Source organism: Semicossyphus pulcher, unplaced genomic scaffold (assembly GCF_022749685.1).
Source record: "Semicossyphus pulcher isolate SPU_LCO1_2020_fin unplaced genomic scaffold, fSemPul1.0.p SCAF_14, whole genome shotgun sequence".
In the NCBI taxonomy this organism is placed as follows: domain Eukaryota; kingdom Metazoa; phylum Chordata; class Actinopteri; order Labriformes; family Labridae; genus Semicossyphus; species Semicossyphus pulcher.
Genome location: NW_027211648.1, coordinates 12,711,963 through 12,726,348, shown reverse-complemented (window position 1 = coordinate 12,726,348; position 14,386 = coordinate 12,711,963). Strand labels below are relative to the sequence as shown.

The 14,386-nt window shown below is 43.1% G+C and overlaps 1 protein-coding gene across 6 annotated transcripts in view; it reads right to left on the bottom strand.

Annotated features, from left to right (window-relative positions):
- Positions 1-2,304: 2,304 nt before the first annotated feature.
- Positions 2,305-14,386, bottom strand: part of qkia (QKI, KH domain containing, RNA binding a) — a 72,382-nt gene continuing 60,300 nt past the window's right edge. The window contains exons 5-8 of one of the 6 annotated variants that reach the window (XM_069662323.1): positions 11,886-11,973; positions 10,031-10,468; positions 7,990-8,064; positions 2,305-6,750 (exon numbers count right to left, since the gene is read on the bottom strand). In XM_069662323.1, coding sequence (XP_069518424.1) covers positions 6,734-6,750; positions 7,990-8,064; positions 10,031-10,468; positions 11,886-11,973 — 618 coding nt within the window. In that variant the 3' untranslated portion in view covers positions 2,305-6,733. Of the gene's footprint in view, positions 6,751-7,220; positions 8,065-10,030; positions 10,469-11,885; positions 11,974-14,386 lie in introns of those variants that run through there. The other 5 variants (XM_069662326.1, XM_069662322.1, XM_069662325.1 and 2 more) reach the window with 5 other exon arrangements.

The following is a 14,386-nucleotide window of genomic DNA, read 5'->3' as shown; positions in this document are numbered from 1 at the left end:
AAACAGGAGCCATTAAACTCGAAAGTTTAATGGTGGGAACAGTTGTGACCAAAATGCAGTTTTCGGTCAAACGTTCCCGCTTTATATTTGAAGTATGTACAAAAAAAGAAAAAGAAAAAGCGTGGGCATTTAGGGTTTTTTGTGCTCAACAAAAAAGCTTTTTGGCGAGATAAAGGGAGGCAGAAAATTGGCACTTGAGTGATAAAGTACAAAAATATATTATTTCCCAAATCTCAGGAAAAAAGGCACTTTTTTTTTAGTTTGTAGATGCAGTTTTTAAGGCAGTGTTTGTGATACATTTACGATATTATCCGCCTATTACCCGGTATCTGCAGAGTATGGCTTGAAAATGACATATCGGCAACTGCACTTTTCTGACGATATTTTCCGCCGATAAAACGCTTCAATTATGCCGAAATGCTCCATGATTCCCTAAAACAGCTTGACGTAATGCTACGACAACTCGGTACAAGTGTGCGCACGCACTGCCTGCACCACGCCTCTTCCGTCGACCGTGAAGAAGGGTGCAAGATGTCTGCGGCGTGGCAGTTTTTGGCCACTACAATAAGAGTAGGCACGATATCAACCACTACAGGGGAGACTTGATGTTCTCTGCAATTAAGTGGAAAAAACATGCGCCTAATGTATCGGTATCGAAATGGAAAATATCGGCATATCGGATATTGGTAAAAAATTCAACATCGTGCATCCCTGGGTACATTGTGCTCTAATGGACGGACTTTGGCTCAAGTTGCTAATTACGGCACAAAGGAGCCAATCAAAATCATTCCAAGGCCAGTCCTACATTAATAAACAACAACAAAATACGGCTCACTACACCTGATGTGTGAAAGGAGGGAAACAGCTTGTGCTGGCTTCCTGTAATCCGATCCCTGCCTCTACTCGCTGGTGTACAAGAAGGTGTTGGAGGTGAACAACACCCATTTACAGATCAAAGACAAGAGATCTCAATTCCAGAGCGGAAGAGAAATGTTAAGTTGGATGTTAGACACTTTTAATCCTTGTTCTTCGCTCGCTGAGACATGAGGGAAATTGCAACAGCTAAGGCCAAGTTGTTTTTGTTGTGCAGCTTTAAATGAAGAAGAGCGAGAGAGGAGAGAAAATCTGGAGGCATCACTCAGTGGGTTAAAGTAATAATCAGGATTAATGAAGTTAATCTTTTTGCTTGTGTGTCAGTGTCAATACCTTGAATTAGTGGAGGAGGAAGAAAGCTGGATAAAGAGAGAGAGGAGAGCTGAATGAACCCCGGGACGAGCGCACTGACACAGCAGAAATAAAAGAAAGAGGAGAAAAAAAACTAACCCCCCAAAAAACAATAAATACTCGCTCTGAAAGCCGTATCAGCGTTTTACACTGGAAGGAATAGTGCGGGTTGTTTTGATCCCAAAGTACTTCATATTGGCACGGTGTACTGGTGTGTGTCTAAGCATTATGGACGCTCCCAAATGGCCCAGTATTAGCGCTTATATCAATAAGCCAAATGGGGAGAAGTGTTCACCAAACAGACAACAGCTGGTGATAACTGTAATGCTGCTATCCAGGCATGACAAGCCACGGGAGCAATGGAGGAAGAAAACACAATGAAAGAGCGGGGACAGATTTAGACTATCGCACGACTGTCATCTGTAAATTTGCCCCGAGTTGTAATGTCCTGCTCGACATAATTCACAGTAAAATTAATCCTTTTGAGATGACTAATATGCTGTGTCTTTGCACAGATTATCGCTGGTTCTGCACGCACGAGGAGAAAGAGGACTTTTATCTTTAGGGATTATTGTTGCACTCTATGAGAGGCACTATTGTGTCGGGGAAAAAAAGTCACTCTTTTAACCAGAGAGAGTAGAAAACAGCTCACCCAGAGGATAACCAGTGACCTTAAGTAATGTGTAGCTTACACCCACCCTCCACTCCTATCCCGTCCCGCGCCCGACACTTCCTGCCGCCTCACGGGGTCAGTGACACAGAAGGACAGGACAACTAATAAGAGAGTTGTCTCGAGCGAAAGACACAGCAGCGGTGGGGGGAGGGGGGAAAGAGTGTCAGCAGGTTTCTCCAGCAGAGGTGAGAGTGCGTGAGCGGCAGTGAGGAGGGCGCGTATCAACTCGTGCACTTTCCAGTTAGGTTGTGTTGGCGTGTGTGTGACTGCAGGTGTGTATCCGTGTGGTGTGCGTGTGGATCAGTCAGTGTAAGTGATGGCCAGACACCAGTTTTTAATCGTGTTAGTCCGTGAACCAGACCAAGGTAATACATTCATGAAACTGGTTAAAAACACAAGACAAAATATCAGCAAGTTAGTAAAATTCTTACTAAGAATGTTTTATTAAAATAAATGCCAAGAGGTTAATAAGAAAAATAACAGCATACACCATGAAAACTAAATGCAAGCATGTAAAAATACTTATGACAAGGAAACTAATAAAGTAGCTAATGAGTTAAACAAGCTGGGAATCGGCAAGAAAAACAAAACAAAATATAACAGGGAAAAGGCAACACTCCCCACAAGAGACAGTTTTCAAGATGTAAAAGAGAAGGGGGGGAGGAAGAGAGGGGAGAAAAAAGGAGCAGTGGGTTTCATAAAAAAAAAAGAAAGCACTCAGAAACATGATTAATATACATATAAAATGAGATTAGAAAAATACATTATAAACCTGTAACAATGGCTGTTAATTACATTATCATACATGTAGTAGGCAGGCCAGAGAGAATACGGTAGGTATAGAGTTAACCTTTCACCTGATGGACTTATCCAGCCTTTCACAATGACACAGCATGTTGTAACATTGCAGAGGGAATTTTCTTAATACTGTCAAATGCTGAATAGCCATCTCTTGCTCCGCTTTAATATTGCATTTCAATTTTAAAATAATAACACTGAGAAGAAAAAATTCATTGACCTTTCGGTGTAACAGCACGATGAAAGAGCTGGGAGTAGAACAAACTAACTGGGGGCGAGACCGGGATCGAAGGAGTTCGACGCGATGAGATTATTTCACCTTCTAGCAATGAACTGTTTCAACGGCTGAAAACTGTTGATGCTTGTTCTAAGAGTCAACTCCATTATAAACCTCCTGATTGTAGTGATAGTCGGCGTCAGATCGACATGGAGAGACATGGACTGGATGCTTTCAGTTTGCAGCTGTTGAAACCCCCCCCCTCCCCCCTTCACATCCGTTCCCCTTGAATGTTGCGTATCTTTTCTCGGCTCATGATCAAAACGTGTTCTGGCAGACTGCTGCATTGCTATTGGCAGTTCAATTTGTTCTAGGAAGTTTGTCACAGTTCACCAAAAAAAAAAAAAAAAAAATCAAGACAATATTTCATATGATCATTAAAATGTAAATAAAAAGAGAACAGAAACCTGCACATACAGCAGAGTAAAGGGCCATCAAGTCAAGGAAAAGAAACTAAATCATTTCAGGAAGACAAAACCATGGCACATATTTTAGCTGGTCAAAACGACTGCTATTCTTTTTGCATAGAATAACTCGGGCAGCGCCACGATAAGGTGGGGAGCCGCCCTGCTCGACTATTCAGAGCGCGTAACACTAGCCATTCCTCTCTGCGCCGTCTCGGTGGGTGCTGGATATTATTGAACACAACTGGAATACTCAGAAAACAGAAACCACTGTTGATAAGGCACTTTGATTTGATCATCCTTTTTTTTTTAAAACTCCTCAGGCGTCTGTCTCGGTCTAACACTTCCAGGGTTGCGACTGTTTTGGTCTTCGTCTTCCTTTTTCCAATCATATCCAGGGTAACAGCACTTTTTCCTCACCCACTCAGTTCTTCTGTTTCCCCCTTAAACGGTTTAAAACTTTTTTTATGTCTTTTTTTTCTCATTTTGTAACTGCAAGTAAAGTATCAAAAGCTAAAATTGCCAAAAATAGATTTCTCATTTTTTTCTCTTCTCCAGCACCCTGTAAAATTAGCTATTTTTTGTTCTCTTCAGTATTTGTATATGCAATGACAGATATCTACATTTTTATATATTTATATATATATATATATATTTATATATATATAAGACGTATGTATAAAGCAATTTGAACAGGCAGGCATGGCTTTCACATCCTATTTTTTCTTGAGAGAGTTCAACAAAGGTTCGTGGGCTCAGGAGCTAGTCTACCATCACAGGGAGGTGTGACACATTGTGGATGCGCTTTCGGATGGTTCGTAATGTGAGAGAAAGAAAAGTTTCATCCAGAAACCTCAACAAGTGTTTGTCAGCAGGAAGGCTCAGATTAAGCCCGCCTCGTGTCCCAACTGAATTTAAACTGGGGTTTTAAAAAAAAACACACTTAACAAAAAATTGGCCAAATGTTGAGATGCAAAAATAAAAGATGAACAAACTCTTTTGGCAAAGTGGCTGATGAAACAACTCAATTTGGAAGCCAGGTATGGTGACAAAAAGCATTTATGTACAGAACTTCAAAGTGCCCTTCCCCTAGCAATGTACTGTCATGATTTAGTGTTAACTGCCTGCGTTCGCCTCCTCAGAAAACATAGAGCATTAATGGGTCAAAAGTCATCTGACTGTCAGGCCAGGTCGCTTCGTGTCAGCTCAGATACGGGGCTTAGTTCACATGTTAGACTTTGTTCAAACCTGATGTATAAACTGTGAGAAAAAGTTAAGTTCTGGCTGAATTTTAAGTCTTGCATTGTTTTTACAGCCCTGGGAATTTTACCAGTTTGGCACCCTGAACACGTCTCAGGCAGGCAGCCACTTTTAAGGCTCTACATTTCTCCCAGAGCCTTAAAACTTGGTGAATTTTGGCATAGATTAGACAGTAATTTATTTGCAGAAAGGCCTGTACAGTTGGCACCAAACAGACATCATCTGAAGGCTAGTTAATTAGGTACGAGCTTCGCATCTTGTTCAATTTAAAAAGGAAGACGACGTGTAAGAAACTGTACACACAAATGCCGACACTCTTATAAAGAGTACAGTGTTTACCTGCTCGAAAAGATATATACGTTTTGTTCTGATTGAAATAATGTCAAAATAAAATTGACTCTTTTCACAATTATTTTCAAAAGCCAGAAATAACTTCTGTTTGTACCTTTCAATCCTTTGGATCTGTTCGACACTATCATGTCCATGTCCCGACCAAATGTCAAGGCTCTAAACGTTTTATGTCTGAAGATATTGACACCTAATATTGGTGATGTCTAATTTGTTTTTCAGGGGGAAAAACACGTGCAACTCTTAAAGTTCAGCCAAATTAGTATTTTTTTTTGTCTCATAACTTTTAGATAAAGTTTGATCAAAAGCTAAGATGTGAAAAAAGAACCGTATCTGATTGACACAGAGAGACCCGAGCGCGTCAGCTGAAGGCAGGCACCACAAATTCACACCTTTCCAAACTGTAAAATAACACAGAGCCCTCTGTGAGACAGATGCATAACTGCAGATATATAATTCATTGGAAAAAACCCTTTGGCTAAATATGCACACTTAATACTTTTTTTTTTTTTTTTGTCTTTTCAATCACAGCTCAGCTAACTCATCGAGATATTTGTCTAAATACATCAGGCACTGTGTAATGGATGTAGTGTGGATGGGGGCGTAGCAATGGTCAGTAGCTAATAAGCACTGCTCCAATGTCCCCGAAGCCTCAGCACACCCTACTTTCATTGTAGTATTAATTAAAAGAAAACACACACACACACGCGCACGCACACACGCACACACACACAGACCCCTCATCCCAAATTATGACCTTCCCATCTTGCCCTTCATCATGTCTTATTTTCTGCTTCAAACATCAGATTGCGGTTGGTTTTCCAGAGATAAACACCTGCCTTCTTTTGGCTAGTCAATTTAGCAAAGCTAATTAGTCAAACATGAACAACAGAGAAACCAAAATCAAGGAGGAGAAAATGACTCAAAATAAAGCAAACAAAAATAAAAAGACAGGAGAAAAAAAAAAAAAACAACACACATAAATCATAAAAAGCTCCTTTTGCAATCATTTCAGCCATGCTTTTTAAAAACAGACAGGAAGCTGTTTGGAGGTGCACACCCAGAATGTGTCAGCTCATAATTAACATCTTAAGAGCTCAACAATTGCACTACATGTGAAAATGACAGAAATTAAACAAGTTAATGTGAGTGTACGTTCTCTTTCCTTCTGTTTCTTTTTCTCTCCCAAAAGGTGGCTGTTGGAGGCGGGGGAGGGGGAAGGGGAGGGGGAGGGGCCTCTTGCGTTTGAGGGGGATTATGTCATTACTCTCAAACCAAGCGGTTTGCGTCAAATAGGTATTATTGAGCTTTGACTCATACAAGTGAGGTCACCAAATTAGAGCAGTTAAAGGAGGGTGGGTGGGCAGGTCGGGGTGGGGTTCTTTATTGCTATATAATTCAGTGCAGATTTATGAGTAAAACATAAACACATCCACCCGGTGTGTGATTCATGAAGAAAAAGAAAGAGAAAGAATGGGAATTAAACTCAATGAACAGAGGGAAAAAATGAATATTACACAACGTTGTTGGGTTTTTGTTGTGTTTCTGAAGATTCTGCGTTGGTTTCTATCTTTTTTTTTTTTTTTTGTCAGAACGTGTTAGGGTAACTGTACGGGCAGGCGCCTCTCTCTCTCTCTCTCACTTGCGTCCGAGAGGCTAGCAAAAGGCAATTACCAGTTAACTGATCAGCAGGCAGGCTTGGGGCGGCTCGTCATTGGGTGAAGAGTTCAGAGGTCAGAAGGTCATGTGTTAGTTGCCGGTGGCGGCTAGGTGGTTAGAAACAAAAACAAAACAAACAGAAAAAAAAGATAGAAAGGATATTAGTGTCAGCAAGAAGAGACTGGAATGACATCATTTTAACAATAAAATGAATGCAATCTCTTATGTCGCCCACCCCCCTGCACCTAACCCCCCCTAATGCCAATATGAGATGGACCCAGCTAACTAACCATGACGCGCTTGCATCATGATCCCCGCTACTAAGCCCCCACCCTGAATCAGGTAGCTGTGTGGTTTCATTTAAGCGCACATTGCCCCCATAACCAAAAACAACTGAAGCAAAGACAGGTCGAACAGACAAACAAAACCAGAAGGACAAAAATCTAGTGTTTTAGTGTCTGTCAGGTTGGAGTGCACGTTACAGACAGTGTGATTAGTGGTCAGGAGGACTTACGGTAACTAGTGTTATGTGAGGGGGTAACTGTGGCTAGTGGTCAATGAATAGATGAATCGTTGCTTTCCGATTCTTTTCTCTTTATTTAGCAGTATATTTTTATAGAATATAAATATACACAAGAACCATAAATACATTTGATATAAAATGCTCAAATATAAAATGACAGTACCTCATGTACAACTGAAATATTTAAAAATGTATTTTAGCTTTATTTCAATCTATTTGCAAAACACTGGAGAGAATGCGAGCTACCTCAGCTTATGTCTGTGCGTGTCTATATCGTCCATAGAAAAATAAAATGCAAAATAAGTTTAAATTTCAAGGTGAAATGGTGCCTGGTAGCAGCGCGGCTACGTATATATTCTGCTTACAGTATAGAAACGCTTCTCCTCTTTTCTCTGCTCCTTATGAGCCGAGGAGATAAATCATGTATGGGGACAAGCCTGCCCCATTTTACGCTCTAATCTCACATCAGAGGAATGTCGTTATACACCTTCAACACTGCCTGCAAAGCACTACCTGTCCTGGCTTCACAGCTGCATGAACCAAAAGCTGTTCGGATCACTTTTGCCTGAGCTTTGACATATACACAGTCTACATATACTGCGTATGTACTAAGTACTAAATGTAAACAAAATGTGCATACCACAAGCAACCATTTAGCTGGTGCGTGGATGTATGGGGTAGGAAAGGTGGTGGGGGGAGAGGAAAACAAAAAATAATACAGACATTATAGAAATTCCCAACTAAGGCATCGAGGCATAATAGGCATAATAATCATTGAAATTCATCAGTCAATAGCAGAGTGTAGCTAGGAGACTAAACTGACCTCTGTCAGCGGTCACAATCCTTTGGTAAGGATGGACCCGCGTGTCATGCCGTCTCACTTTAGTAGCCATTGCACCTAGATTGTAACAGGTCCACAAGGTTAGAAACCATTCACTTTGAGCAGGGGAGAAACAGTCATCTTTTACAGTAACAACATTCACATTTTTAACCATTATCATTATAATGCTTGGATAATACAATACACAGAATAGCAACGTAATACAGATTATAGTACATATACACACATCACACATGTCCTTTTTTTTACGTGTAGAAAACTGCAGTAGAAAAACAACTAATACACCTTTTTTTGGAGTTTAACTTTAAAAAATGCATAACTTAAGTCATAAAATTCCACAGTGCTCGGAGTTATATGGAGGACTCTTTGAAAAGGGGGGGCAGGTTAAGGGTAAAGGCTCCTGGGCTGTCTGGGAAAAATAATGTGATTCTTCCTCTGGGATCCAGAGGGGGAGTGAGAGAAATTTGTCTCTTTATTTTGAAAGGAGGGGAAATCCAATACAGCTCTGATGGTAATTGAATAGTGCCAGACACCACCTGCCTCTTCCTCTCCCTCCCTCTTTCATTTTCTCTTTCCCTCTTTCACAATTTCTCTCCAGGTCAATCTGTTCTCCGGCGGCGGAGGCTGTCATTTCGCTCCTATATTTGTCACAACTGATTTCCCTCCTACCGCAGCGCTCGACTCTGCCTCGAACGCGCGACGCAAACGGTCGCTTTATGTTCAAGTATTAAAAAAGTGAAATGCGTTAATAAAAATAAATAAAGCCCTCCCAGAGGAGGAGAGGAAGTAAGTAATAACTCCACATGGATTTTGTTTTGGCATTGTCAAATTAAGAGAAAGTTTTGGCTTATAGCGACGCAGCCACCTACACTGCTCTGGAGAGGCAGATGGCCTGACATCTCCTTCTTCTCCGAGAAGCCAGTGACGGCTGGATTCAGCAACGCAGGCAGCCGAGCCAAGTGTGTGCGAGTATGAGAGTGTGTTCCACAGGGCCCTGTGTTGCTGAAGGCACCAATCGATAGTGTGAGTAAATAAAATGCACTAAGCTGGTGTAACCCTGCAAGTTAAAGAGAGAAAAGCCAGTCAGCTGCCCCTGTCTGTTCTACACATGACTCCCAGAGGCATCGAAAAAAAACACGGGTCAGCTAAAATCAGACTTGTGTCTGCAGCTGCCAGATGATGCTGTGGACAATTTAAGAGGAGCTCTGTGTCAAATTAAACTCTCCTCTGTGTTTACATGGGACACAGCGCGGCTTTTGTTAAGCAGAGCCTCGATCCAACATGTGGCGTTCATATAAGACGATATTTCATGGCTAGAAGTTCAGTTGTCTCTTTGGTAGCAGATGTGTTGAGCGTAAAGCACCATTGAGAATGAATGTAATACATGGGCCCTCGTACTGAACTGTACTCCTGACACAGAAAGTAAGAGGAGCGTCAGGTATTAGCACAGAGCTCAGGTTCAAGAGGGGTGAAGCCGAGACAATGGAGAGAGGGGAAGGAGGAGAAAAAAGGGAAGACTGGAGGAATTTAATGAACATCCCCAGTGGGAGTGAGAGAGGGACTATCTACAGGCATCAAGGCCTGCCTGCAGAGAACAGCGCGGAGAAATGATTTCAAAAGCTGCAGAAATCCGAGGGGATCTGCCGCCAGACTGAATATGCCTCCAGGCCAGTGCATGAAAGGGTTAGAGAGCAGGCTGCGTGTATGCGAGCGCCTTTCTGCCAGCGTGCCTCATTTCACACCGAGGCAAGTCCTCCTATAGAAACCTTGCAGAAAGGAGGCAATGTAAACCTGAGAGCAGAACGGTTTGGCCAGAGCGTAATTAAAACAGTGAAGTCTAAATTATTAAGAGAACTTTCCAAGAGCCTAGCCCTCACAAGGTAACGTCTGTCCCCCTTTGCCTTTTTAATACAGTGTCCATATGAGCCACATAGCTGGTCATCCCATTACCAAGAGCTTCCCCCGCACATCCACTCTGTGAGTTTGTCTGTTTTTGATCCTCAGGTGGACACGACATATTTACCTTTCAACAAGTCCTGACTGTGGCTCATGGAAGCCGCGTCCAGCACCCCTCCGGGGTAAAACAAGCTGCCCTCGTGTCCTGGCTGGCTAAAGGCGGCCGCTGTACCTGTTGCACCCATGCTTCCCCAGGCTCTCTTACCTAGAACCCCACTGTGCTCGATGGGGTACTCCAGCAGGGAGGTGGGTGCCAGGGCGTAAGGGTAATCGTAAGGGGTGGTGTAGATGAGCCCGCCATCCGGTGTGGGAGGCACCAGGGTGGGGGTGCCATTGGGCAGCATGGCAGCCATCTGAGTGGGCCGGATGAGGTTCATGATGGGGGTCCCGGCTGGTGTTGGGGGCCGGAGTGCCTGGGGAGGCAACACCTGACCCGTGGGGGCCGCTATGAGGCGGGGGCCCTGAGCGGCTGCTGCCGCTGCTGCAAGAGAGAATGCAAGGGTGGCTGCCATAAGCAAGAGAGCAAAGGACAGGAGTAGAGAGAAAGAAAGAGGACAAAAGACAAAGTGTGGTGTGGTTGATCATAATCACAGATGAACAGTGAAGGGAAAATACAAAGCAGGAGAAGAAGAGGGAACAGGAAGTGGCAGGTAGAGAGGAGAGAGGAAGGGGGGGGCAAAAGGGAAAATTAGTCCATGCAATGATCATGGTGTTGAACCACAAAAGCCACAATCTGTTGCAAAGGAAAAGTCAACATAGCCGAACAAAATGAAAATAAAAAAACCCTCACACCAAAACACAGGAAGCACAAAATGCTGCTGTCATCCCAACGCATTCGAAGCATACAGATCACCATGGCAGCTACACATTCATCGACTAAAAATGGCACAGGTGAGGTAAACAACACACATGCCAACAGAAATGGAGCCGATGACTGCGCGTAGAGGAGAGGCGCTCGTACAGAGCAGGGTTCACTAAACGCTGATCAGGAATCATTACGGGGAAACGTTGCTCCTCACACAGTCACAGCTCCATTTCAGTTGGAAAACGTACAATTTAAAACACAAAAATCATTTTTCAAGTGGTTGTGCATTAGCATGTGCTGCGAGCCGTGCCACGCAAGCTCCCCTGAAGGCAGGTCAATTAAATCAAGCACTACAGAAACTGTAGTTATATAGATGGTGGGCAAGTTCATCATGGCTTCCTTTTGAACAGATGTTATACAGGGGAAATTAATTACTCTGATTAATTTATTCACCATTCATTTCATAAATCTGAGCCCAAGTATATCACGTTTAAATTAAATTTAGACTGATAATAAGGAGCAGAACAAAGGGTGCAGAGAGTAAATGCACAAGTTCTGGACTCATGAGCTCTACGGGCAGAAAGTTTGAGCGATACACGATTTACTTTATCCAATTACACACGTGATTATGCTTTTAGAAGTGGCATCCGGGTGATTAAGGAGCGAATGCTGGAGATGTACGAGCTAGTGACTAACATGCAGAGGTGAGCGGGTGAAATGCAGCGATGTGCAATGTGCTGAAAGTTTGCCAAGAGCGAGTGATACAGAGCGATCACGTCGATGTACTGCAGAGGGAAGGATGGATGGAGGGATGGATGGATGAAGGGCAGAAATATGGAGCAGAACAGAGAGGAAGTTGTCCTCCTCATGGTCGGGACGTAAAATGAGTTGTGAGAGATTTATAGAGAGAGAGAGATCTGGGAGAGGTCCAAGATAAAAACGATGTATGTACAGAGATGTGACTACATGTTAAATTAACTGAGGTAAATAGCATTAGTCAATGAAAAGATCTTCTATAATAACGTGTGGTCTATGGAGTTAAAATATTAGTTGTGTGTGGTGCAAATTAGATGGATAGCGTTAATATTGTGTGTGTGTGTTGTGGCTGCTCTCTTACGTGTTTTGATGTTGTTGTCTCTGTACGTCCCGTTGAGAATCGCCAGCTCCATCAGCTGCATCTTCTTCAAATTGTCCTCTCCCTCCGCCTGCAGAAGAAAAAAAAAACAAAACACAGAACCTTTAACGTTCATTCACAATAACACGCCACAAACTAATTCCACACAAGCCGAGGCCCCTTTATAGGCCAATTGAAACAATCCACATGGTGACCGTTTCACCTAACAACATGCCCGGGGGTTGTTAAAAACGCTGCATCGGGGGCAGCTAAATCATCCAGACACTGCATGTCATCCGTTCTGCACGAGCAGCGGCCGGACGGGGGTTTAGACGAACAGAGATGGCGATAAGCTTAAGTGCTGTTGTCATGGCAGAGTGCCTTGTTGTTCCGAAAACGCTGACAGAGACATTAAGTGTGGGAATGCATATTCATAATCCATATCAGAATGATAATTACTGTAATTTTCTTTGCTCCCTTGTGCGCAATCAAATGCGCAATAACCGCCCTGGCTAATGTCAGTCCTGTCAATTAATGTTTGGATAAATAAATACAAAAGCCGCAGCCACTGTCATTATCGCCAAATTAGGGGACTGAAATTATTCACGGAAAGCAATTAAGATAGCACCCCCCCTCCTCCCACGCACACCCATCCATTCTCCCCCCCCCACCCCTTTCCTTTCTGCACCCCCCTCCTCCCCCCAAACTCCATTTCCCCTGAAGCTACCGAACACTCAATAACCATGACAACACAAAAGCCCCAGTGATTTTCCAGGTTGTACATCATAATTTAAGCAGCGCCTTGTGTGAATTACTCTCCACAGTGAAGGGTGCAGAGAGAGGCGCGTGAAGTCTTCCTGACCTCAGATCAGTTTTAAGTGAACCATTGATTTCATGCCTTTTGTTGCTAAAACAGTGAAACTATGAAGCTTGTTCACTCTGCACCCAAATACTCGCAGTAATACATCTGCATGTAAACACATCATGCCGGCAGAGTGAGGCAGGCCAGCCTGTTTGTGGTGGCACGGAGGCCGATACAGAACCGTCTGTCTCTCTATTCTATCTGCGCGCCGACTGTGTACTCCTGGACTAAGTTTAACAACAGTCTGCCGCTCTATTCAGAGGGCGATAAGGAAAGAAAGACGTGGTAAGGGAGAGAGAAAGAAAGGGAGAAAAAAAAAAAATAGAACGAGGGCTCAGAGTTAAGCCCTCCCCTGAGACTCCTCTTCAACACAGCCACAGAGAGAGGAAGAGAAAGAGCGAGGTTAAGCAAGAGAAAAAGTGACAGAGGCTGGTCTCCCTTGACTAAATATAAGGCAGTGGCTTCAGAGCAGTCACAGTATTCAGCCCAGTTTGTGTGTCTCGAGTGTGTGCACGCCCGTGCAATGTTTAGTGTACCACAGAGCTGCCAATTAACGAAGCAAGGACATTTTCTCCACTGCTTTTTCTCCTCCGCTACCTCCACTGTGCTCAGTCTCTCTTCTCTTCTAATGGGGAAGGCTCCAAGCCCGAGAATGACACCATTTCTCTTAATGTGCTTCAATGTACAAAGTAGTGGCGCAACACACATGATTCAAGTATCTGGAGCTATTTTACTGGTGTGCATTGAAGAGGTAAAAAATAAAGTAACTTAACAATGGCGTCGGAGTATAAACGATTAATTCATTTATTCAAAATAGACATAAACACTGAGCCACAATTATCCTAATTCACACATTAAGCAGCAATAAAAACTCCATTCCTCAAATTAAAAAACGCACACGCAGAAGATGTTCTTAAATTGTTGCCACGCTCTCTTTCGTTCGCTCGTTTACAGCTTCGGAGGTGAGGAGCGGGCTGCTTGGCATGCCGTGTCAACAATTATAACCAGGCTAGGCTAATTGAACATGGCCCAGGTCAATAGCTAGCATTGCTAATATGGGCGAGTTAACCCTCCTCAACGGGGAGACAAAATCACTACTAATTAGATGCTACAAGTATTGTGTAAACACGTGCACACACGAATGAACAAACACTGCTATAGCTGCCTGTGAAGCCTTAAAAAGGTGCATCATCAATTTCTCATTGGTATCACTTTTTTCTGTGCTGTTCTTTAGGCATAAATTAAGTCAGACCTCGACCTGTGAAACACTGAGTAAAACACAAGTCTGCTTCTTTTTCCCAATGACTCCGACAAGCCGGCTTGTGAGACCAAAGAGAGAAATGAGGGAAGCAAAGACGAGACAAAATATGAGCATAACTTCTACAGCAGATGCAAATCGAGGACTGTGCTGAATGCATTTTGCTTTCAAAGCGTCACATTGGAGACAACAATAAATCAAACACTTGTCTTTTCTTTTGTCACTTTATGGAGCGTTGTACAAACACAATCCATCCTGCTGAAATCACACATGTAGCAAGCCGTCTGCTGTCTGCTAACAGTAATTTGAATGGCTCCTTAGTTGTGCTCAAATCAAGCGTCCTTGTGAGCGCGGTGAGTGCAGGAGGGACACAGATGCTTTGAG